A 23,685-nucleotide genomic window follows, 5' to 3' on the forward strand; every position below is an offset into this window, starting at 1 on the left:
TTGCAAACTCTTGGATCATTAAAATCAGGTCTCGTAACCCAAGAATGTGTAGATGTTTTGAAGGCCATGTCTTCACACAGTGATTGCAAATAGTAAAGGCACAAGAGAAAGAAATGGGTCAAATAATTAAAATTCCAAACTGGAATACAATAGCTCTTGAAGACTTTCTCTGTCTTGGAAGTAGGTTTTAAGAACTGAACATTCACACGCACTGATTTAAAGTTGCAAATGAAAATATGTTTAAGCAAGAGGAAAAAAATGGTTTTTTCCAGTTCCAAGATCTTCTGTAACAGTAACAACAGTGTTTGCTGTAAATCATGAACCACTGAGAAAGCTATTATGATCAAGTATCAGTTGCATTTCAGTCTTTCTCAACAGACTTCCAATTCTTAAGACAATACCCATGAAAATACCTAACTAACAAAGCCTTTCTAAAAAAAAACAAACCAACAAATAAAACACAGCCTGATGGTAACTTCCTTTTTTCCCCAAAACAGTACTGATTAGCAAACATTAGAAATAGCCTAAAATGAAATCCTAAGTATCTACAGTATTTCACTGAGCATTACTCTGAAGTAAGTAGTGTTAAAGTCTTGAAAATGTGCAATCCATAAGTATTAAGCAGTGAAAGAAATTTTTCTTTTTCTTTAATAAAAGCAAGACTTAAAAAACAAGTCTTACAATAATAGATAGTTCAAATGGTCATATGTAGGAACATCATATACACTGTAACACAAGAAACCTAAGGAACAGAAAAGCAGGTTTTGCTAGAGAAACACTGTAAATCCAGGTCACAATTTATCTTCTCCTTTTCACATTAGGATCATATCTGCAATTAAAAAAAAAGAAAATTTGTCCAAATAAGTTAATGATATTCAAAAAGTTAACAACATGACGTAAATAGCTTTGTTATGTACTTACAACAAGGGAATGTCCACTGTTCAATCCTTTCCCTAACCACACTCCTATAATTACCAACAGTTGCTACTATTTGACTGAAGGATGTGTAAGGTAGAACCTGTGCATGAACTAGAGATAACCTTTAATAAAATTTTCACTGACTTCCCAGCTACCTATAATCTTTAAATCTGATGCATGAACAAGTTTCTCCAAGTTTTAATGACCCAACATTAAGTTCCTTACTAAAAAAATCTCACCAAAAACCAAAAGAGGAGGAGGGGAAAGCGCTACTGTATATTCACACCAATATACAGCATTTGGCCACAACTCATTCAGACAAAACCTTTCTGCTGCTTCCTACTCCTACATAAAACATTTCCTTGCCTTACCTTCCCCTTTATACAGCTTCAGATTGATTGTTAGAAATTTAGAGCTACTTTCTGGATATACTAAATAATTACCTGATTTACTGTAATTTGCTTAGAGTTTGCCTCTGCTTGACACTGCTATCCCTTGGCCTTCCCTTTCTCTTCATTTGTGCTTCATCACTCAAAATCCTATGTCCCCTCTTTGAAATTCTGATGTGTTTTGTACTCATGCATGAATAACTTATGGACACAACTGAATGATCAGGCAGTTTTACTTCCACTAGTTCTGCTCTCATTCATCAAGACTTTTTGCTTAGGCAGGAAAATGCGACAACTTGTGAGCCAAATTACATCACCACATAGCTGGAAGGTTACTAGAAGTCACTGTTGTTCCTATACAACTCAGACTTCTGACAAAAATAATATGGATACCCTTTGAAAGAAATGCTCTACATTAACTGTTAATTAACAGAGCAAATTGTTAATGTTAAGATTTTCTGAATGTGTTCATATGTAGTATCATGTTTCTTTGATAGTGATTTGGAAAAAACATCCTTCTTCTCCATATACATTTTTTTCTACCTAAATGCACTATTTTTTTTGTCAGTCAAATGCATGGCAGGTGAGAAGTCAAACAGTGGTCCCTTGTTTCTTCACATAAAAAACACAGAAAGTAACAAAACCTTTGCTAAACAAAATGAGATCCTTATATTAAATCTCGAACCATTTATTTGATTTTATTTCTATAGTACTGTAACATTAGTTCTAACTAAATGTGTCCTGGGCACCAAATTCTATGGAAGGGGAGAGGGGGGAGGGACAGGAAGATAAGCACATAGGAAAAGGGGATGATATATGATGGAAACCCCTCATCAGAATAACAGCAGCTTCAACCCTGTCTGTGACCATCTAAAGAGATGCTGACACAGACAGTCATGAACAGTCTTTCCATGTTATATCCTCCACCTCACCTCCAGCCATTTTCCATGTTAAATGAAGCCTGGATGGTATTTGTTTTCCGGAGGGAAAGACATCAAACAACATTATCTGAAATTGTACAATGCCTATGGCCTGAAAAGGAAAAAGGACTACAGAGAATCCACTACTGAGAGTGAATGCACAAAGAAACATAAGACCTTGTTAGGAACAGGGAGTGGAGGACACAAAAGGCTGTTACTAAATATAATCCATTTAACTGTACTGTTAGTAGATAGTATAATATACTTTCCCTTCCTCCTCTGTCTCAGTATGTACCCAGCACAGCTTTTCTTTCTAGCTCATCTTCTCACTGGAGTACTTCATGACTCTTTCTAATGGCATCTTCAAATGCAGTTTTCATGGGAAATTGCAGCTGTTAACATTATGTCAAGTAGTTTTATTCGAGATTAAGGTCAAAATTAGAAGGTTGCAAACTGCTGAATGTTAAATTGTGTGTTTTAATATTTTTGACTGTAGAAACTTCATGCTTAGAATTAACTTCCATGCATGCAAATTATCTAAGTTTTCACTGCTGCGTTTCGAAAGGCAAAAATGAACCAAGATATTTTAAGCCAGTTAATATTCCAGCACAGCAATCTAGCTGCATCACGTTTTTATAAATGATAACTGACATATATATATATATAAAGACTGCATTGCAGATGTAAAAACTGGATAAAGTGGCAAACTTGGCTTAAAACTTTTTCTAATTAGAAAGGGATTAAAAATCATTAAATTAGGATTGCAACTGAAAGTAAATTGGATAGGAAATTAACTGAGCAGGACAATTCTCTCCTTCAAAAGAGACATTAGGGAAAGTGGTAGACAACTGAAGTGAGAGTTATTGAAAGAAAACTGCTAAAACAGACTGAATTTTAGAGGCAAATGTAACGTGTAATGGCAAAAAGCAAGGGTAAACAGCCAAGGAGAACCTGGGCCTATCAAAGAAATCTCTAAACTCCTGTGACATAAGAACTGATTAAAGCAAAATCAATAACTCTTCTACACTGTCAAAAGCACAGCATGACCGGTTTCAAAATGCCACCTCTGTCTGTACACTGGAAAGATGGTAAAATGTTGAAGGAGTTTCTAACTGTTAAAAAAAGGTAAGAGCTCTTTCATTGTGAAAGGGTTTGAAAGCAGCTTAAAGTCTTGAAGATAAGGGACACAGAGGGGGCATACTGAAGGTTTTACTTAGCTTTTGGGGTTTTGTTTAGTTTTTACTTTAAATTCTGGGAGTCATTACTTCAAAGACCCAAAAAGGAAAAAGCAGTTGCTTTTCACAGAACTAGTACTCTGTTGCTTTAGCTCCCTCAAGTGACTCAGCACAGGGACAGACAAGTGCCATGGCCAGAATGAAACAGTGGCAGAACCCATCATTTTGTTTTCCACAATTCAGATGACTGACAATGGTAAGATCAAAATGCTTCATTAGGCTCTAAAACCACCCTGGAACATCTTCTGGCCTTTGTGAACAATCAAGCTTGTGCATATCAGCCAGGAAATAGCAACATTTCTGTTTGAGAATACTCTTATTAAAAAATTGAAGCAAGTCTGAATGAAATTGAAAGTTTAAGACATAAGAAAATTTAAGCTAAGTTGTTGAATCACTTTGACTATATTCCCTACATGGGAATACATGGAATTTTGAAAAGAATAGTCAAAGTAGTCTCTTACAAAATCAAAATTTGTCCAATAAAAAAAAAGATGCGATGCAAAAAATACACTTTCTTTAAGTACAAACATAAAATTCTTACCTAAAGAGATCATCAGCAAGTGCTTCTTCTCTTGCATGTCGGTTTTGTTCCTGAGAAAGTAAGTTTATTCAATATTTGATTGTTAAGGATGAAGCTAATGAACCATATAGCAACACAATATATTCTTGCACTAACAGTTTTTCCTCTAAGTTAATTAGCATTATTTATACCTAGGGTGAGATAATCAAGAAGTGTTGCTGTAACTGGATACCAATCAGACTGTGAAAACAGTATATGACTCATCAGCAAGTATTTTGAAGGAAACTACTGGGAAACAGTGCTATAGAACTGCTATGATAAAATAATATTTTTTTAGAACTTTTACATATAAAGGTGAGTATTTTTAGAACAGAATTTTACTCAGGTATTTTCTTTTCTGTTCAAGAGTAAACTATCAATTGTACTGCAGAACTATTTGAACACAGTTGACCATACAGAAGCTCCTTCTATCTCCCTGTCACGTTTTACAAGTCACAAGTTTCCACAATGCTTATTTTGCTCACCAAAAACAGGTCATTAAAAAAAAAGGTCATTCTCTTTTAGGTTATCGAATTTTCTTTACATCAGTATTTCTGATTATATGAATGTTACACGTAAGATCAATTCAAATAATCAGCAAAAAGATGAGCCTTACCACTGACCTCTGACTTTCAGTAACTTTCCTAAAGTACATGTTCCTATGAGCATGTGTGGACAGCTTACTGGCTGAGGTTTTATTTAAAAAATAAAATCCTGAAGTACTTCAGTAACAACCACAGGGTGGTATGACCACTTACATAAGTCAAGGTTTCATTTGATCATCTTTAAGAAATAATTCCTTACCTCCATTTCTTGCCTTAACCACTCTTCTAGCTCTGAATTCCTTTTAGCATGGTGAGCAATCAAATCTGATCCTCCAATAATGTATGGAAGTTGTCCTGCCCCTGGATAAGCTACCTGTTGGACAATAAATTATTACAACTGCAAGGCACACATAGTACAAGCAAAAGATCTGAGAAATTCAGAAAGTCTATTCAGATATCACAGAAGAAAGTCAGCCAGCCTTTTCTTCAATAACATTCAGAGGTCATATTTTTAAGCAACTGAAGTGAAAAAAGCATTTACAGAAAGTTGTAACTCCTTCTTTTTACCAGAAGAAACAAACAACAAAAATATGAGAAGTTAAATATACAAAATAAATCTGACAGTACATCAAATGGAGTTTGAAATATTGGTAAAAATCACTTTATGTTTTATTGTCAGACTGCATAGGCATCTATTACAAAACAGCAGAAAATACTATCAGAAATTTAAAATATTTTCTAAAAATGAAACCTTGCTCCCTGAAAGTTAACAGTATAATATGGTATTTAAATTGTTTCTTTCTGTAGCTAGCAATTTATAAAAAATAAGATAAAAAATAAAAATCTTTAACATATTTCTACAATCTCAAGGCAACACTTTTTAGTATTTTTAAATAGTGCCATCTTGTGACCATTTCAAATACGCACCAACCTTTTTGAACGTTTTGAAATTTTTCTTTCCCCCATAGCTGGTATTTCCAGTAAGGCAACTGTTCTGTCTTGGACAGCTGACAATCAGTGATCTAAACTCAGTCAACAGAAGCCTGCTAGGAAGACTGCTGGAGTCATCTTGCAGTTTGCTGCAGTTCTTATGGGGCAAGAAAAAGGAAGAAGCATTCAAGTGTATGAACAGATGTACAGCATACCTAAGAGTATAAACTTTAGGGAAATTATCAGGAGCAGAGTTTAACAAAAGTTATGATTACAAAAGGGTGAGGGGAAGCAGCAGCAGCGTTAGAAGCTAAGAACATGTATGAACTTCTCAGATCCTTATAAACTATGGATAGAGCTGTGAGGTCAGTACATTTTCTCTCATATTTAAATACATGGAAAAGACAGGATCAGTAACAATGCTGAAGTCAGTGTACTTCCATTTCACTAGGATTTTACTTCAGAATAAAACTTAAAGTAAGACTTTTTTTCCCCTACTTTAGCTTATATCTAAGAGTTCCTTCTCTCCTCCTTTCCACCTTGTCTCTTACCCGGACTAATTCAATCAACCATGTTTACTCCAATGGCAACTCCAGCTAACTCCATGGAAGACAAAGTTAAACATCTTCTGCTCAATTCTAGCCTACAGATTTTTGGCCAACTCTACACTGTAAGCTGAATCTGATCAATGAAGCAATTTCTTCTCGTACATGAGAATGTTCCTATGCCAGCAAGTTTGCATGCACGCTTTGCTGCCTAAGGCTACACTTCTGTGGATTAAAAAGGATGTGTGGGTGCAGGATAAGTTCACAAGTAACAAACTATCTTTATGGACAGTTCCAGCTCAGATGCAGTATAGCTCTTCTACAGCAAAGTATAAAATAAAAGTCCTTTAATCTGAGCTGACCCTGCACAGCATTCCTTCTTCTTGGACTGTTCTCTGTATGTATGCAAAAAAAAAGGTATAATTCTGCCCCTTGTTGACTGGTTACACTCTACTTTTTCTCTTCAGAATTTTTCAATTCCAGTTTCATTTAGCCTCATCTCCTTTTCCTCTGCCTCACTGCCATTCCAAGAAATTCTCCTCTCCTTTCTTCCTTCACCTCCCCTATAACAAGTTAGCACGCTATCTACTGTTAATCAGTCAATATTACACCTATTTTCTCAGTGGTCCATCTTTTCCATTCTAGTTGTGATCTCCTTAGAGCAGACAAGGAGATTATGTCCTTCTCTGATCTTTAAGCAGCAACCTAACAAAAACATCAGTACAAGCATTAACAACACTGAAGGGTTAATACAATTACATTGTGTCTGTAGTTTCAGTCACTTTAAGCACCATCCAAATGCCATTACAGAAGCACACAGATGAACTACAGGTGCTCTGTTTTTCACAGTCAACAAGTTGGACTGTACTATTCAAATTTATGTATGATCATGTTAAGGAGTACTGTCTTCTGAACCTCCTTTATTCTGAAATAGGATCCACAAATATTATGTTCTTAAAAGCAAAATTTTGATGTGTTTTTGTAATGCTTCTTAAAGTTCACTGTTCAAACTTAAAATTAACTGGTTTCTTACCAAGACTGGTGACTCTTGCTTGATCTTACATTTCATTTCTGAAGTTACAACTGATCCAAGTTCCTCTTCTTCCTATTTGATTAAAAATTATTTTAAATAAAACACTGAAATTAAACAGAAATTTAATTACAATAAATAGTTAAAAATAGTTTTCTGCTCTTTACAGTGCAATAAGCATTTTCAAAAAATGTAAATGTTTAGACAGAAGAGAAACTGCCTTGTACTTTAAAATTTTTATGATTTTATGTACATTTAACAATCATTAGCCTTTTTCTCTATTAAAAACTCACTAGTATTTTCTCACTTTTTTTTTTCTTTCTTATACCAGTAGCAATTTTTGTCCATCTGTATAATCTTCAAAATCCTGACAGTTTCTGAAAACTGCAAAGGCTTTTGACTATAAAAAGTAGCATTTTCAATTTGATATTTTAAATGTACATGTGTGCAGAAAGGACATTTTATTACTAGGATAACAAAGTATTCTGCAGGTTGATTACCTCCTGTAGCTTGAAACCAGATTTGCCTGACATAAATTATATTTTACATGCATAATTAAACTATTAGAAGACTTCTTGCCAGCAAAAGTCGTTAAGTACACATCAGGTAAAGTAACAGTTTAGTTGGACATAAGGATTTTTTTCCTTCACGATCCTGACAAGAAGTTGGACAAAAAAAATCTTTCCAGGCCACAACAAAATTCAATAGACTATTGCAAGCAGCAATTTTAGTCTCTCAGTATGGTCAGGGCCAATAAAAAGCACCTACTATTTGATAGTATAAAGAGTAAGAAGCAAAATTCTCTAAAATTATATGATTTGTTTCTCTAAAATTTGCCTGTTAGTAACACACACAAAAATCAGCATTATAATGAAGTTCAAAATTCACACTTTGCCAGAAGCAAGCTCCAATTAAGTATCAACAGAGTGTTAAGCTGGTCTGAGCTAAGGATGCTCAGACAATTACTAATTCTCACATGATCCAAAGTATCTTGCAAATTCCAGTTACTCAATCATATATTCAAACTTTTAAACACTTAAACACTGCCTACACCATATAAGAACTGGACACTTTAGGATATACACTTTAAATGAACAAAAATTAAACCTGTTCTGTTCTTTCTCTTATTCCCTTCTTCATCATTAATAGTCTAGTGCTCTCAACACTGTTTTCCTCTACAGATCTGCTTTTGTTTTTTTTAATGAAGTGACCACTGTTCACTCAAAATCTACTGTCTTCTTCATATCTCTTAGAAAATACCCTTAGTCTCAAAAAGAAAACCAGAGAAATATTCAAGAAAAACACAAGCTGTGTTTTGGTTTTGCTGTTGTTTTTGTTGGGTTTGGTTTTTGTTCTAAAATTTCTCATACAGGAACTTTAATAATCTTTCACACGATTGTCTAAAGATTCTGGCTTGTTCTGCTGAACATTACTGTAGTATTCAACAGAAGAGGTCAACTGAAAGTTTCTTCAGAAAATTAATTACATAAAGGTAATTGAGTACTATTTTAGTATAAATGTCAACATTATGATTAACACAATAACAAACAATATGAGAAGTTTTTCTTGGACCAGGGATATATTCTGCTGTCCTACCTACAGTATTTCTGGTAAAAAGAGAGGAAAGATTTCAGAATACAAGCAGTTTTCAATTCACAAAGAAAAAATGCCCTGAAGATGAAAAAACATTTAGGTAGGTGGAAAACTGCAATGTTCACATGTAATAGATTAATCACTCTGAACTAAAAATTGATGTATAAAATTTAAGCAAACTTTACAAAGCCACTTTCTGTATGCAGGCAGCCTCATCCTTAAAGGAGTTAACTGCATCCTTCTAGCAGAGTTGCAAATTTCAAGATTAGGTACACGAGAATATAAAACTTACCAATATTTTATTCTCCTGTCTCTGATTTACATTTACTCCTTGAATCCTGCTTCCTTTGGCTTCCAAACATCTTTTTTTTCGTGTATTTCCTTGAGCTTCCTGGTCATGGTCTGCCACTTGATCTTCCCAGTCTAGGTCTCCACTTCCAAACACAATTTCCAGCGCTTCTGTATCTTCAGATAAATCATCTAACTCTTTTCTCTTCTGTGGTGCACGACTTTCACTCGAAGTGGTTTTAGTGTCTGTTTTATCACTTGTTACTTTGACACTTTCCCTCATAAGCTTTATACCCATGTCTTCTAGTGCAAAATTTGGGTTTGGGTCCAGGATGTTATTTTTCTTCTGATGCTGTTTCGCTTCACTGTTCCAGACCAATGAAGTTGCGGGTTCAGTGCACTTGGAAAGAGGCGATGACCTTTCCTCCAGTTTTGCTAGTTTGGGTACAGATGTTTCCTCTTCTTCTTCAGTTCTTTCCCTTAGCCAGAAAGAAAGTACAAAAGCATTTTTGAGTATGACCAGCTGTATCCGCAACATAACAACTTCCTCGGCTTTTAGGGACTGCATTGTGAAATTTAAAGTACTTTTAAGGAAAAGCTTGCCATTCTAGGAATCTGATCTAAAAGATTACCTTTTTAAGTATGTTTCAACCTGAAAGCACGTTGATTGAAGTAAAATTATTTTCCAGAAACAGCACCAACATAACAATAAGGGAAGCAATGTCAAGAACATTTCAACGTACCTCTTTCTAGCTACCTGGAAGTAATTTGTAATTGAGTTGGACTGGTGACGTGAAGCACACTCGCTGGGCTTACCAGCTTCTGAAATTTTAGATGGTGAGACAGGCTGACTTTTTTGACTCAACCCAGATGTTCTGTTCCCTCTAAATATGGCTGTTCCTGCATTTACACTGCCACTTGTCCTAGTGTTTTTCTTTATGGTGGTTGTATCCTGGAAAGCCATTTTCCGTTGTTTATCCATCTGGGGAGTATTCTCTACCTCCATACTAGATTAGAGAAAAAAAAATACTAAATGACACACAGGAAGTTACCAGAGACACACTGAGAAAACCACTTTTTATAAAAGCTGTACCTGTACTTTATACTTATAAACAATGTGCTAAAAACAAACTGTAAAATCTGCTATGATCAATATATTTTTATAATTGTGAAATGGCTTGAAAATTTGTAATAGTTAAGACAGTCAAATCAGATACACAGTATCTATATTTACATCTGCAAAAGTGACACAAGTCCTATGTGATGAATTTTGTTATCTAGCACTCAAAAGCAGAAATTATCTCACTGCAGACAAGTGACAGCAATTTAGTAAATGCCATTTCTAACACTGTGTATCTTTGCCCTTGCCAATGATACAGTTCCTCTGCCACAACAGACTGCTTTATTTGCAAATATTAGAAACTATTTCCATGAATACTTTACCATGTCTGCTCTTCTGTATCAGCTATGTACAACGTGCTGCTATCTGCAGCAGCTGGCATTATGGTTTCATCCACAGCCAAACTCTGAGAAATGGCTCGGCCCACAACAGCTGATGCAGGAGTACTTTCAGTTACAGCTGCAAGATCAGCACATAAGAAGAATTAGAAGGTTAATATCAAATCTGTGTTTCTTCACACCTGTTATCACACTTTAGTAACTGATCAGGTGAGATTTTTGTAAAATTATCTTAGAGCAATTTTAATATAAAAATTAAGCAGATTTATTAATTTAAAAAACATGAAAAAAAAAAACAGTTCCAAAGGACCATGTTCTTGGATTCAGCCTTAGTCAAATATTCCACTAAATTAAGTAATGGAATTTTGCTTAAATAAAAATTAAGCATAATGAGAAATCATACATTAACACAGATATACATAATAAATCATGTGATATATATTTTATGCAAAACTGTCAAAGCACAAAATTCTTTACATTTACTTCTTTATGTTGTTCTCTAACATGATTACTGCATGTGGGATACAATTTTTTCAATTGTAAACATAGCTCCCTTTAAAAGCCTGATATACAGTTCACTTACACAATTTAATCAGATGACAACTTTTATCCAACTGAATCATTCAGACTGGAAATAAGTCAGTATTTCTGATTCATTCAGTGTTTGCAGGGTAAGAGTTTTAGAAATTTAATCTGAGAATTAATTGTGTATTATTTTCTAAACTAACTGTTCAGACAATACATTATTTACAAGTTATTCATACAAGAATATCATTTGACCAAAATATTTTTCATGGCTCTGCAAGGTACTGCATGTATGTCTTTCTCCAAAACACATTTCTGAGTAAGTAATGTTCTCACATGTAAAGACAAATTTATGGGTTTTTTCTTTTGATTTTTTAAAAAATAATTGTAGGATTTGCTACCTGATACAACACTTCATAGAACAAAAGAGAACCTGTAAAACATAACTGTGAAAATTTTACAGAAACAAAATACAGAGTAACATGAAAAGAGACTTAGACAAACAAAACCTCTTTTCTGTCTCTCAGACTTTTATTACTACCACATTAGCAAATACAAGCCTCAAGTCACAATTTGGAATGTCTACCCCCAAACTATTACTTTAGCAAATATGACAATCATGTCTCATTGTTTTTACTTCTTACAACAAGATTATTTTTAGTTTTGAATTGGGTGGCAGGTGCTTGAATTTTCCTAAAGGCAATTCCTTTATGTGCAAAGACAAAAAAAAAGCAAACCTTGACAAATTAATTCCATTCTTATTCTCTTCTAACATTGATCTTTTACCCCCTCTATTACCCCAGTCTTGTATGAAAAGATAGAACAGCATGGAATTCAAACTACCACATACATATGAATTCAATGGCCACTACAAATATGGACTTCAAAAGATTTTTTTGAAGTACCTTCCTTTTCAAGATCAATATATCTGCTTTTTATGCTATTTTACATCTACTTTTTATTTACATCTAAGCCATATAATTTTCATTGTAATTTATTGTAAGACCTCTAAAAAACAATTACCTCTTCAGCACTGCATACTTTTTTCATTTTAGTGGTCTTGCAAAACAAAAGAACTTGAACATGATGCCCCTACAGAAAAAGAAATTCTGCCTCTTTAAGGCTGTTAACTTATTACTACCCTTCTTCCAATTACCTTTGTTGGTACCAGCCTGCTTTTGAGGGTTGCAGTATTTTTCTGTAGACATGAAGATAACTGCCAATCCAATTTCTGCCTCTGGAATAGCCCTGAGATTCTTGCTGTTAATATACAAATAATAAAAAAAAAAAGACAAAAAAAAAGTTTCTCAATACATATTCAAAGATGAATAGGCAAATGGGCACAGGTATGGCAAAGTACGAAATGTTCCATTCCTCCTTTCAGTCTACACTACAATTTTTCACAATACAGTAAATCAGCATAATTATCCTTTATTAGAGCCATGTCCTACATGTATGAACTCCCATGTTTCCTGCTCCTTTAGCCACTGTCTAGTCCCAGTAATCTGGTCAATACACCTCTCCCTTCCAGATTTTTGGGCATTTAACTAACTGTGCTCTCCCTCTGATTCAAAAATGTGTGAATGGAAAAAGTAACTTGAAAGATCTAAGCACTTCTTACAAGTCAGGTGCACACCCCCAATATCCCCTCCTTCTTCTGTACTACAGTCATAAGAAGAGTTTGAGTAGTCTTCTCTATCTACCAGGACAATTTAGGGAAACTAGGTTTATGCATAAAGGATTGAGATTTTGTTTTCTTTCATTGTTTTAATAAAATGGCATAGTGAAAATCCTAACATATATAAAATATGCAGTCTGGCCTCTCAAAGAAAATCTACCAGCAAAACAAAAAAACTTATTTTCATGAAACAGCAGCTGCTCTTCAGAAAAACCGTATGTAAATAATTACACAACGATGAGCCACATGACCTCAAGGTGCCATCTCATTTCTTTTTGATGAAGTACATACACTTATTGAAATATCATAATTATCTATTTTCCGTCCTTAGAATATATTGATTTTAACTTCTTTTAAATAGTAGAAGAAAAACTATTTCCTGTCTGTAATTTCAAAGAAACTTCATGACAATGAATTTTTGTAGAACTGGATCCTCCAAAAAAGAAAAAGAAACAAGACCCCCATCAAATCCTCACAGAACTGCCAAGTCTCTTCTTTCCTGCTTCAAGAAATTTTAGTTATGCTAAGTACTGAAAGGAATGAAAAAATGCCCCCTTTATAAGCAGCCTCCTGCTCAAATATGTATGTGAACACCATGACTAAGTCTCTGCAGAAATTCTGAAATTACCCTTCTGCTGTACAAGAAAACAATGCTGCACCTTTGCAAGACAGTCAGAATGGAATCAGTCCAGTTTCTCACAGAGTCAGATCCTGCAATCTGAGAGTTTGTCAAACCCACATCAACAACACAAACTTCAGGAGAAATCAGTAAAGGCGTTTCTTTTCTTCCTTCTGTCATCAATTTTATTTCTCCTCCTCCAAGAATAACTGCTGGACCCAGTTTCTTGTGCTAAAAAGAGAATGCAAATGAAAAAAATAAAATCTTAAAATACAGTCAGCTTAGAAGCATCAGAATACTGAACTGTGATCCTAGTGTTTCTCACTGATACATTACTGCAGATGTAGTGTGTTCTGTTTCTCCCCTACATTTCATTTTACTTAGGCCACGGTATTGTAGGATAAATACACAGAAATCCTTCTTTCCCAACAAACCCAGAATGAGTGTGAATTCAGAATAGGCTGAGTTGGAACAAAACCACAAGGATCATCGAGTCCAATTCTTATCCCTGCACAGGACCATCCCCAAGAGTCACATCATGTGCCTGAGAGTGTATAATTCAGAGAGAACAAATCTGTGCTTAGCCACCCTTGCAATATTTTTGCAATGTAAAGCCTGATTACCTGCTTAGCAGATAGAAATACAAAAGTTTTTCCACTGAATATTGTTTTCCTTTCATGATGCTCAGATAAATCCAGTTTTTCAGTGCCAATGGAAGGCTCATCAACTGGAGGATAAAAGCTGCAAGAACAGAAAATTAAAGTTACAAAATTCAGATCTGCTTATCAGTACTGACTCACAGTCCTTTCTGTTTTAGAGTAAAGCTCTGAAATTAAAACACTGCATTGTGCTGTTAAAACTATTTAGATAAATATTTTTTCAAGATGATTGTTAGGAAGAAACAGAGCCCCTAATTTCTCAACATCTAAGATTAGACCAAGACTTTCTACTTCAGTAACTAAGACAACAACACTTTTAGGAATGTATTCAATCAATCTGCTGCATACATATTCACATTCTCACTAACAATACTGACAAATGAGACTGCAACCTCATCCCAAACCTACTCGAAATTAATAAAACTCCACACAAAATTAGTCATCTTGCTTTCTCTAACCTTCACTTGGGGACAGCCACCCCTCATTCTCTTCTGCTGTGTCAAGAAATCCTGTACCACCACACTCGATAACAGCCTACTTATGTGACAGAAGGCAAGTACACTTTTCTCGCTAGTGGGATAGAGAATTTCCCTGCAAATTCTCAACTGTTTTGTCCAATACAAGCAAAGTCAGCAGGAGTTCAGCTGGGGAACAGATTAGGCAAAAGTAAAATTTTACCCTGAAGCTCTCATTTTTGTCACAGCCTGTGATCTCAGCTCCAGGTAATGATGGCATGCCCACATCTAAGACAAGTATCTAACTCATAATTTCAGGATAGTATTTATGGGATCTTTGAGCCACACACTCACTACTCCAGCAGTCCTGACAGAGCAAGGTGAAGGCACATGCTAGAAAGAAGGGAAACTATAGGTCAATTATAACCATATTATACTACATCTGTACCTGAACAGCAGTTTATGTACATTGTCTGGCTGATGACAGAACTACTTATCTTTATTCTGACTACTGATTACACATTCTTCTCACACTATTACACAGGAAAAAAAAAAAAGATGCTGAAACACACTAACAAAATCTGCTTTAACAGCAAAGATAAGCAGATTCCAAGCAAGAAATGCATTCCATGAAATGCTGAAATATTGAAGTTCTTGGAAAAAACGGAGCACCTGTAAACATAAAACCATTCCTCAGAACTGAATATTCATATACTTTTATCTGAAGAACACGCATGTAAATTTTCTACTGCATCCAAATACATAATTCAATTACGATAGGCTAGATCGTACTATATAATTACAGTTCCTTTTAAATAATCTCTTCTTTTGTGTTCTTCACAATCAATTCTTCAAGCTTTATATACTCAGTGAAAATTAATCAGCCTGAATCCATCGGGTTTCAAAACAAGAGTATTTGATAAGTTTCAGCAGCCTGTTCAAGGTTTACAAAAATACTGTTCCACTGAAATTAAAATAGATATGAAAAAGCCTACTAATTTAAGGAAAGAAATAGGGCAACTCAGACTTTTGTTATAAGGCCAGAAGACTTCTGACACTGAGTCCCATAGAGACAGTTATTAAGATAAATACAGGGAACAAAGTCATCTTTAAAGACAAAAGGATGAATACAAAAGGAGAAACAGCAGTTTCCATGACACTGAAACCAGACTGTAGTTTCTCTATAAATACATTTCAAATCTATGTTTTTTTAATTTCAGCAGACAACTTCAACTGATCATCTCCTCCTCAAAAAAACCTTTGATTTTCCATAGAAACTCCTATCCAAAGCTGATCCATGTTCAAAAGATAACAGTCTTTTACCGTCTTAGGATTCCAAAGTGTTCCTTGTACTCAGGCCCCATAGGCTTTTAATACTACTACCAGTATCCAGAAAAGACCCATTACAATCTTGAATCTCTGAATAAACAGATTCTGATTCTTGGTGAGTTTCTGTTAAAGATTCAGTTACTTTCCTACGTTTCCAAAGCCCTGCACTATTAACGCTGGACTGCAGGAATAAAATATATTATTTTATACAGGGCTGCACTTATGCAGCCACTAGTGAAATTTTCAGTTATTGTTCTACCTTGCACAGGTTGTCAGAGAGTACCAGAGGACTGGGGCAATGCACTTCACTGTAAAAAAACCTGAAGTAAGAAGTCTCACATTCATACAGGAACTGTAGGTTTGCAATTGCGTGAAGTCTTAGTACAAACAAAAAAGCAGCTCTTTTTGGTTTTGTTTTGTTTTTGAACTTTAGCATAATATTTCCCTCGATTTTTTGAGGGGACCAGATCTCCAGTAATAGTAAAGATTTAGTTAACAGTGTCACCCTGTATTACCACGTCAATATACCTTTCTTATTTCATACCCAAACTAGCATTGCCCCAAGTGGTTTAGTGCCCTGCAGATGTACCAGCTCAGGTCAGCTCTAGCTACAATGCACAATGTAGAGATTCCCCAACAAAGCTGGAAGTATTTTTGGAAATTGAATTAAAATAGCTGCTACATAAATTTTCGATATCTTCCCACAAACTACACCTCAAAAATATTAGCTATTTAAAACACAGCAATTATTTTAAACATAGATCTGTGTATGACACCAGTTGTCTCACTTAGTTTGATGCAGAGCTCTCTTTTAAAGCTACACGATGGATATACTGCTAGTGTCACTCAGTTCCTCTCAGGGTCTTAAGAGTTAGCAGAAATATTTAAAAAAGTGAAACATATCCATCTGCTTCTATTTTAGCAGCACTTAACAGCTCAATTATACTGTCACTTCTGTATTAAAGGAATGGACAACACATTTCCCAGTTTCAAGAACCTGTTTGCTTGTTACTGTAACAGACAGGAACAGCAGTTTTACAGTCAGGGAACATTAGACCAAGCTTCAGACTGCACAACCAATTAACAGCTTTTGATGGGTTGCATAACCTGTACTAAAAAAAAAAAAACAAAACCCCACAAAAGATCTGCCAGAAAAAGTATTTCAGAGAGGACTAAATACTTTGTTTAGTTTTCTCACATTCTTATAAAACAATGCAGACTTTTAAGTAGAAGGGAAAGTTATAATGCATTGAGATTCTGCCTTTCTTCTGAAACTGAAGAGCAAATGAGCTTTAAACCACTCACAGATGACTGATTTGACATATTACATAAACCCCTGCAAATGTAAAGCAGCACCTAGAAACTAAAGAGTACTTCCTACCAATTGCTTCAGATTGGCACCTATATTGTTCTAACCAGGTCCTGTCACGTTCTGTGAAATATACTTTACCATACACCAAGCACAGCTTATTGTGAACCTCTGCACCTTTGTGTCTATTACCACATGTGCACCAGGTTTTTTCAGCTGCCCTTCCCCCCAAGCCTCCTTCTTCAAACTATTCTTCAACTATTCTACCAGCAGACCCACTAAAGAAAATACTTTAAATTGCTGTGTCCAAACACATATGCCTATGGATACACATATCAATGTATATCCATAGAGCTATAAAACCAATTGACTCCCATTATTCTTCACCACTTATTTCCCCCAACTTGAACGAGTAGTGTCCAGCATTCACCTGGGTGTAACAACACATGCAGAAAAATCATGATGTCATTTACAGTAATTTTACAAGTTTTTAACATCACTTAACAGGAAGAAAAGTTCAACGTTATTTTTCAAATGCCAAGTACCTTACGATTTCCATTCATTACCTATTTAACTTCACAGTATTGTCCAAAGCATGAAGAACATGAAGAACAGAAGCAATAAAAAAATGTACCCAGGTAGTTTACCTTTAAAAATACATAATGAAAATTTCTCACCTGCATAAATCATGTGTTCCTACAAAAAAAACCAACCAAACAAAGAACGCAACCCCCAAACAAAACACAACCCTTTTCAAGGTAAAAATAGTAGCAACACAGGCTCAGATAAAATTGTCAAATACAATAATGGGACTATTTTACACCTTCCTACACAGAGAAAATAACCAGAGAGTTATTTCATCATATTCCATGGTATTTACTTTTCCGAAGTAACAATTCCCTTTTCAAATTAATTTAACCATGAAAACAATGAGTATTTTATTCACATCTAGTGAAGACCAATGCACATTAGTATCACTTCATTTCATAACAGATAATTAAAAACCTCTGATGTTTCAGGGAATTCAAGGGTCAGGCCAACTCTGTTTTGACCAAAGTTTACCGTAAACTCAGTAACTAATCACACACTGGGAAAATATGTTTACATAATGAAATAAGCTTGACACAATTTCTTTTATAAAAATGTAATTTATTTTTATGTATCAACTCCCAAAAGTGTTTGAATCAACATTTAAATTCACTGACAAAACAAGTTCTTACTTAGACACGGTAACACCTCTAAGTGTACAGTCCATTCCAAGAGCTCATTTTATAAATCTAGGCACAAGATCAAGAAAATGGCCTGACTATTAAAATGTGTGTCATGTTAAGCATTCTTCCACAAATAAAGTTACTGTTAATCACATATTCTGTCAAAAACTATCAGATAAACTGTAGCTGTTTGATAATCTAACTCCCATGAATTTAATTCTGTGACATAGTAAAAATGATGATTTGGCAACTTACCTTTCATGATTTGGCAACTGCTGCCTGGACTGAATAGCTCTGATTGATTCAACAAAAAACTCTGGTTTTATAATTGGTCGAGCACAAATCAAAGCACATATAGTCTGAAAGGCAAGAAAATATATATTTACTGCATGGAAAAAATTCACATAGAATATGGTTCAACTAACATTAGCTTTCTGAGATCTTAGATGTGGAAAATGTCACACAAACAAATAAAACAATACTGATTTTTGCTTCTAGCAGCCTAGCTCTTTTAACTGGTGCTTTGACAAAAATTATGAAAATGTAGAAGGCAACTGATGAAAATCAGTAACTCTTCAAATTTGGCTTTTTTCGTTTTCTTCCCCTCCAGTCTCCCATCGACATATACCTCCTCTAAACTTGGAAGAGCTGAGTGCACTGTTTTGCGGAGAAAAACCTTGAGCAGATCTAAAATTTAAATCTCATTTGCAGGAAAACTGCAAAGCAACACTATCGATATGCAAAAGTTCAACATACCTTAACAGTAACTTTTACTGATACCATGACAAGGTGGGTACACTCTTTTGTCCATTCATTCACTACAAGGCCTCCAAGCTGCTGAATGGCTTGATTTAAAGCAGTTTTCTGAGCTACATCTAAACATGAGGAGCAGACAACCAAAGGTTCATACTCCACTCTGCAAAGAACAAGTAAAAGTGAACTGCTTTAGTTATTCCAGCCAATCATTACGATGGACAGAGCTGACTTAACTGTCATGTTTGTGTCTCAGGGAAATCTGAATTAAAAATAAAAAAGACCCATACTCTTACCTAGATAAAAGACTGTGCTATAAAATTTCCTGAAGAGAAATTAAATACCAATTTTTATTCAGAAAAATTGATGACATTTTGACCTGATGTCTCAAATATTTCTACAGACTTTTGGATCTTTCACAGACACCATGCAGAATTAGTGCATCAAGAATAGCGCAAAAGTGTGTGCTTCCAAAAGCAAAAGCATGCTCAACACAACAGTTCATCAACAGATTAGTACTTAAAAAATACAAGTGTCATAGAATGCGAGTTCAAGTAATTTTTTCCTAACACTGTCATTACCTTTGACCATAAGGTTATTTACATTTGTAGATCTCCCATATGGAACTCAGCATATCAAATTCCATTATTTGATTTGTTTTAGTCTACAAAGTAGAAAGAAATGTAGTACAACAGCCACGATGTATCTGGTCTCATGGCATGAATCCTGTACCACATTTCAGGTATGTTTCTCTAAAATACAAACAATAATTTATCATAGTAACTTGAGGAGAATGCTGGGTTTTTTTCTAACAAATAATACCAGCAGCAGTGATAAAACTGAATCAAATTTTAAGGCACAAAGCCACCTGCTCATTGCTTTAACATTGACTTTGATGGTCATTAGACCTTTTCTGTTTACCTGCCACTTCACTTCAAGGAACGCTTCCTATATATAAACAGATAGCACTGGCTACCATGTAAATTTGAAAACAATAACAAGTTGGGTTTGCTGAAGAGAGCAGGCACACGTCACAGGAACAAGCATTCAACGCCTAGCACTGCACAAAGCATCCTCCAGCTTTGTTCTTTCCTCATTACATTATCAGCAGCTAAAAAGGGCTCAGACAAGCTCCCTCCATTCCCTAAACCTTCCTTAGAATGTTTTAGGATGTTTTTCTTTGCCTACGATAGCCTGAAAACAGTCACTGTACATGCTACACCTTCTAAAATGCCAGTTCTTCACTATGAACAATTTAAATCTCTTAATGTCAAAATAAATTATACTATAAAAATATAATGGAAGACTTTCAGAAACAGGTGTGCAACACAGGCAGAATACTACTTGTCTTCTTTGCTTTCTAAAAATTCATCACTGCTGTATTGCTTGCTGAGTCATATGATGTGCTAAAATACTCTTTTCAAAAACTGAACCTTTTTTACTTGATATTTTATAATCAAAGCACTTACCTAAACTTGCTCTCAAATACTCCAAAGTTGATTCTGTCACCAGATTGCAAAGACACTGAAGTGCCATTGAGTTTTGATCCATTAACAAAGGTACCATACTTAGATGTATCTTTTACTGTTAATATAGGGACTGAGAGAGATTGACTCTGAAAATAAACATAAACAAACCATTATAGTTTATCAGAATGCGATAGTTTTGTCAGAAACAGGTTGCTATTATTATGGATCAAAGCAGTGGATAAATAAGAAGTAGCCTACAAAATACCATCTTAAATAAAGACTTTGGACAACGAGGCTGACTAAATTATTCATCTTCTGGTTTTCACTGTGGAAGAATGAGAGAAAACACACATGTGTTTAGCTTCAGACTGTCTGTGCTTCTTACATTCAGTCTTTCTGGAGACTGTGCGAGGCAATCATTCACTGGCCCAAAGCATCTGATAGTGCAATTTAGCAAGGCTCCCAGATTTATTATCGACATTTTTCCCTATATTTCAGCCCTTTCCCTCACTTCTTTCCACAAAGACTGCTAGTCTTCCCCAAGCTGCAGGGGATAGAGACATCAGCTTCTTTTGAGAAGACGTTAGACACTGCCAGATTTCCAGAATGGTTCACAAGCCAATGAGAACATTGTTAGCTTGGTTTTATGACATTCTGCCACTGGGAAGAACCTGGCTCCATCCTCTAGACACCCTCCCTTCAGATACATGTAGACATTAATAAGGCCCCCTTTCAACCTTCTCTTCTCCAAACTAAACAGGCCCAGATCACTCAGCCTTTCCTCATAAGTGAGGTGCTCCAGTCCGCTCATCATCTTTGTAGCCCTCCGCTGGACTCATCTAGTATGTGCAGTATTAAAAGGACAAATTCATGTTATGTATTTTATTTTAAACTCAATATAAGGTTAATAAATTAAATTCCTACTGACTGGCTTCAAAACATCCACAAATGCTGCAACACCTAAGTAACAGTAAATTGCTGTTTGCTAATTCTCCTCAGTACATTTTTATTTTCCACGCCCCAGGCAAATACAGAATTAATGATGCGAAATGAAACAGGAACTAAGCCTGCAGTAAGACAACAGAAGCATTTTCCAGAACCAAGACTTAAAACTTGTCCATATAATGAAATTTAATTGCATAAATATCCTGCTATGATTATTTTAATAAAAATTGCTAGTAAATCTTCACTCCGGGATAAAAGGGAGCTTGGACCACCAGAATTATGCCACTATATTTCTCGACAAAGGCAAGCAAACCTAAGGAAACAACGATAAATTTCAAGATTAAAAAAAGGCAGGTGATCAACAGTTCTACTCAGAGCATAAAATGCTGGCAAGAGGAAAATGAGAGTATGCACAGTCATGGCAGACTGAATTGTCACACAGGCCACTGATAATGCAGTAAAATGCTGACTACTTACAGGGCTTGTTTCAGGACGACTTACTGTCAGAACTGCATGACTTCGACTGATGGACTGATCATCTTGAATTAAAATTGCACAGTTTTTGCGTCCAACAACATATTCTGTACCACTTAAAAGCCGATATGGCTCTCCTGGAAGGAAACAAGAACAGAAAATTATCAGTTTACAAAAAATGCTAAAATACACAAAGCACATAGGAGACATTCAGAAGTCTGTAGTATATCTGAGACTCAACTCTGTAACTAATCATTTATTAGGTTGATTAGAATTATACATTTAGTTTATAGATGAAACATCTTTCTTCCTCTCTCCCTTGATTTGTTCATCATAAAAGGACACATTTTATGATAAAGAAAGCAGTTACAAAAGGGGCACAAAGCAGTTACAAAAGGGAGAACACATTTTTTTCAAGAACAATATATTTTTACTAATACTCTGCCTTTTAACTTTTCTCTAGTATTACTTTTTGACGATTAAGTGCTGCATATGGAAGAAAAAAAGATTACAATGTAAGATACCTTTTCCAAAGAACACCTTTTTAAGAGTACATAATTTTTTGAGGGCATATAATTTATTTACATGACTGATTAAGAAATTCAGAGAAAAATGTCCTCCTAATTAATCTAAGGATATCTGCAGTGTAAACCAAACTGATCCTTAGTAAGTTCAGCCTCTGACCAATGTTTTAGCATATCTTTAGTACCTGTCACCTGGACTGCATGGTGGCTTCCCAGTGAATGGACTGACTTCATCCCAAACGTGTGCTACTACTGGTAAACAGAGCCAGAAATGCTTCTTGATGGAAATGAGTAACTACAGATTAAATTCTAGTTTTCAACTCTGGGCAAATAACTTTGCAAATATGAACTGTGCAGAAATAATCATCCTGAATACAATGAAAATAGTAGTGTTTTGCCACCTCATTAAGATTTTCCAGGCAGTAAGAGATAACTCAGTTCATTTCAATAGGATTAGGTACTGTTGCCACTGGGAGATACATCAAACATCCCAAATTCAGTCCTAGTGAACTAGGAAATAGAAAGCACATCCAGTTATGATAGAACTGTTCCTTATACAGCAAACACTTAAGAAGAAAAGTATATACTATATGATACCTACTATTAAAGCTCCTATGGACAAGGAACAGTACAGGGGCAATTTAGTTTCAAAACTCTACATCCAAGAAACTCCCTGAAGTTCAACACTTGGTCCTTGAAACATCAATACAATAGTTAAACACCGCTTCTGAAAGACACCTGAGGTGGCTGCCTCAAAGCTCAACTCTTCAGGCATTTCAAAGCAGCACCTGAAGACACCCCATACGGGTTCGAAAAGAAGCCCTATTAGATTTAACAGGAGCTGTGGTCTGCAGTGCTCCAGGGAAAAGTGGAGGCTGAGCCGTGGACGAGCGCCCAGGGCAACGAGGACTCCCGGCACCCGAGGGCAGCGCCCGGACCCGCGGCTCCGGCCTCACGCCGCCCGGGGACCCGCGCAGGCGCCGGCCAGGCGGGGAGGGGGCCCGCCGTGTTCGGGCCCAGCCCGCCGGAGCGGCGGCGGCGCCTGGTGCTCCCTCACCTTTTCCTGAGGCGGGCACCAGCTTCCACATCCTGGAGCTCTCCGGCGAGCCGGGACGAGGCCGGGACGGGGAAGGAGAACCCCACGCGCCGCCGCGACCCCGCGCGCGGGGCCGGGCCGAGGGCGGGGCGGGGGGAGGGCGCCGCCTACCGGGGCCGTGGAACTGCTGCAGCCACCGTCCCGCGCGCGTGCGCGGCCGCGGGCCCGGCGCGTCCCCGTCACGGCCCCGTCCTTGTCACGGCCGTGTCCTTGTCACGGCGGCACCCCC

The 23,685-nt window shown here is 36.1% G+C and overlaps 1 protein-coding gene across 3 annotated transcripts; it reads right to left on the minus strand.

Moving 5' to 3' along the window:
• Positions 1 to 630: 630 nt before the first annotated feature.
• Positions 631 to 23,557, minus strand: NBN (nibrin). Of its 3 annotated transcripts, none has more exons than XM_051785396.1 (16): positions 23,418 to 23,557; positions 21,864 to 21,973; positions 20,418 to 20,563; positions 18,952 to 19,111; positions 18,451 to 18,554; positions 13,856 to 13,973; positions 13,273 to 13,463; positions 12,092 to 12,195; positions 10,396 to 10,531; positions 9,696 to 9,959; positions 8,957 to 9,431; positions 7,075 to 7,146; positions 5,498 to 5,653; positions 4,826 to 4,939; positions 4,004 to 4,053; positions 631 to 829 (listed from the first exon to the last, which is right to left on the minus strand). In XM_051785396.1, the coding sequence occupies exons 1-16, from the start codon at positions 23,446 to 23,448 to the stop codon at positions 799 to 801; spliced, it is 2,262 nt and encodes a 753-aa protein (XP_051641356.1). In that variant the 5' UTR covers positions 23,449 to 23,557; the 3' UTR covers positions 631 to 798. The 3 variants fall into 3 exon arrangements, with proteins under 3 accessions (XP_051641356.1, XP_051641355.1, XP_051641357.1); XM_051785395.1 differs by having other exon boundaries at positions 21,840 to 21,973; XM_051785397.1 differs by lacking the exon at positions 9,696 to 9,959 and having other exon boundaries at positions 21,840 to 21,973.
• Positions 23,558 to 23,685: the final 128 nt, after the last annotated feature.

The sequence above is a fragment of the Manacus candei genome, unplaced genomic scaffold (assembly GCF_025592945.1).
Source record: "Manacus candei isolate 608988 ecotype Guabito, Panama unplaced genomic scaffold, ASM2559294v1 h1tg000019l, whole genome shotgun sequence".
NCBI classification, from domain to species: domain Eukaryota; kingdom Metazoa; phylum Chordata; class Aves; order Passeriformes; family Pipridae; genus Manacus; species Manacus candei.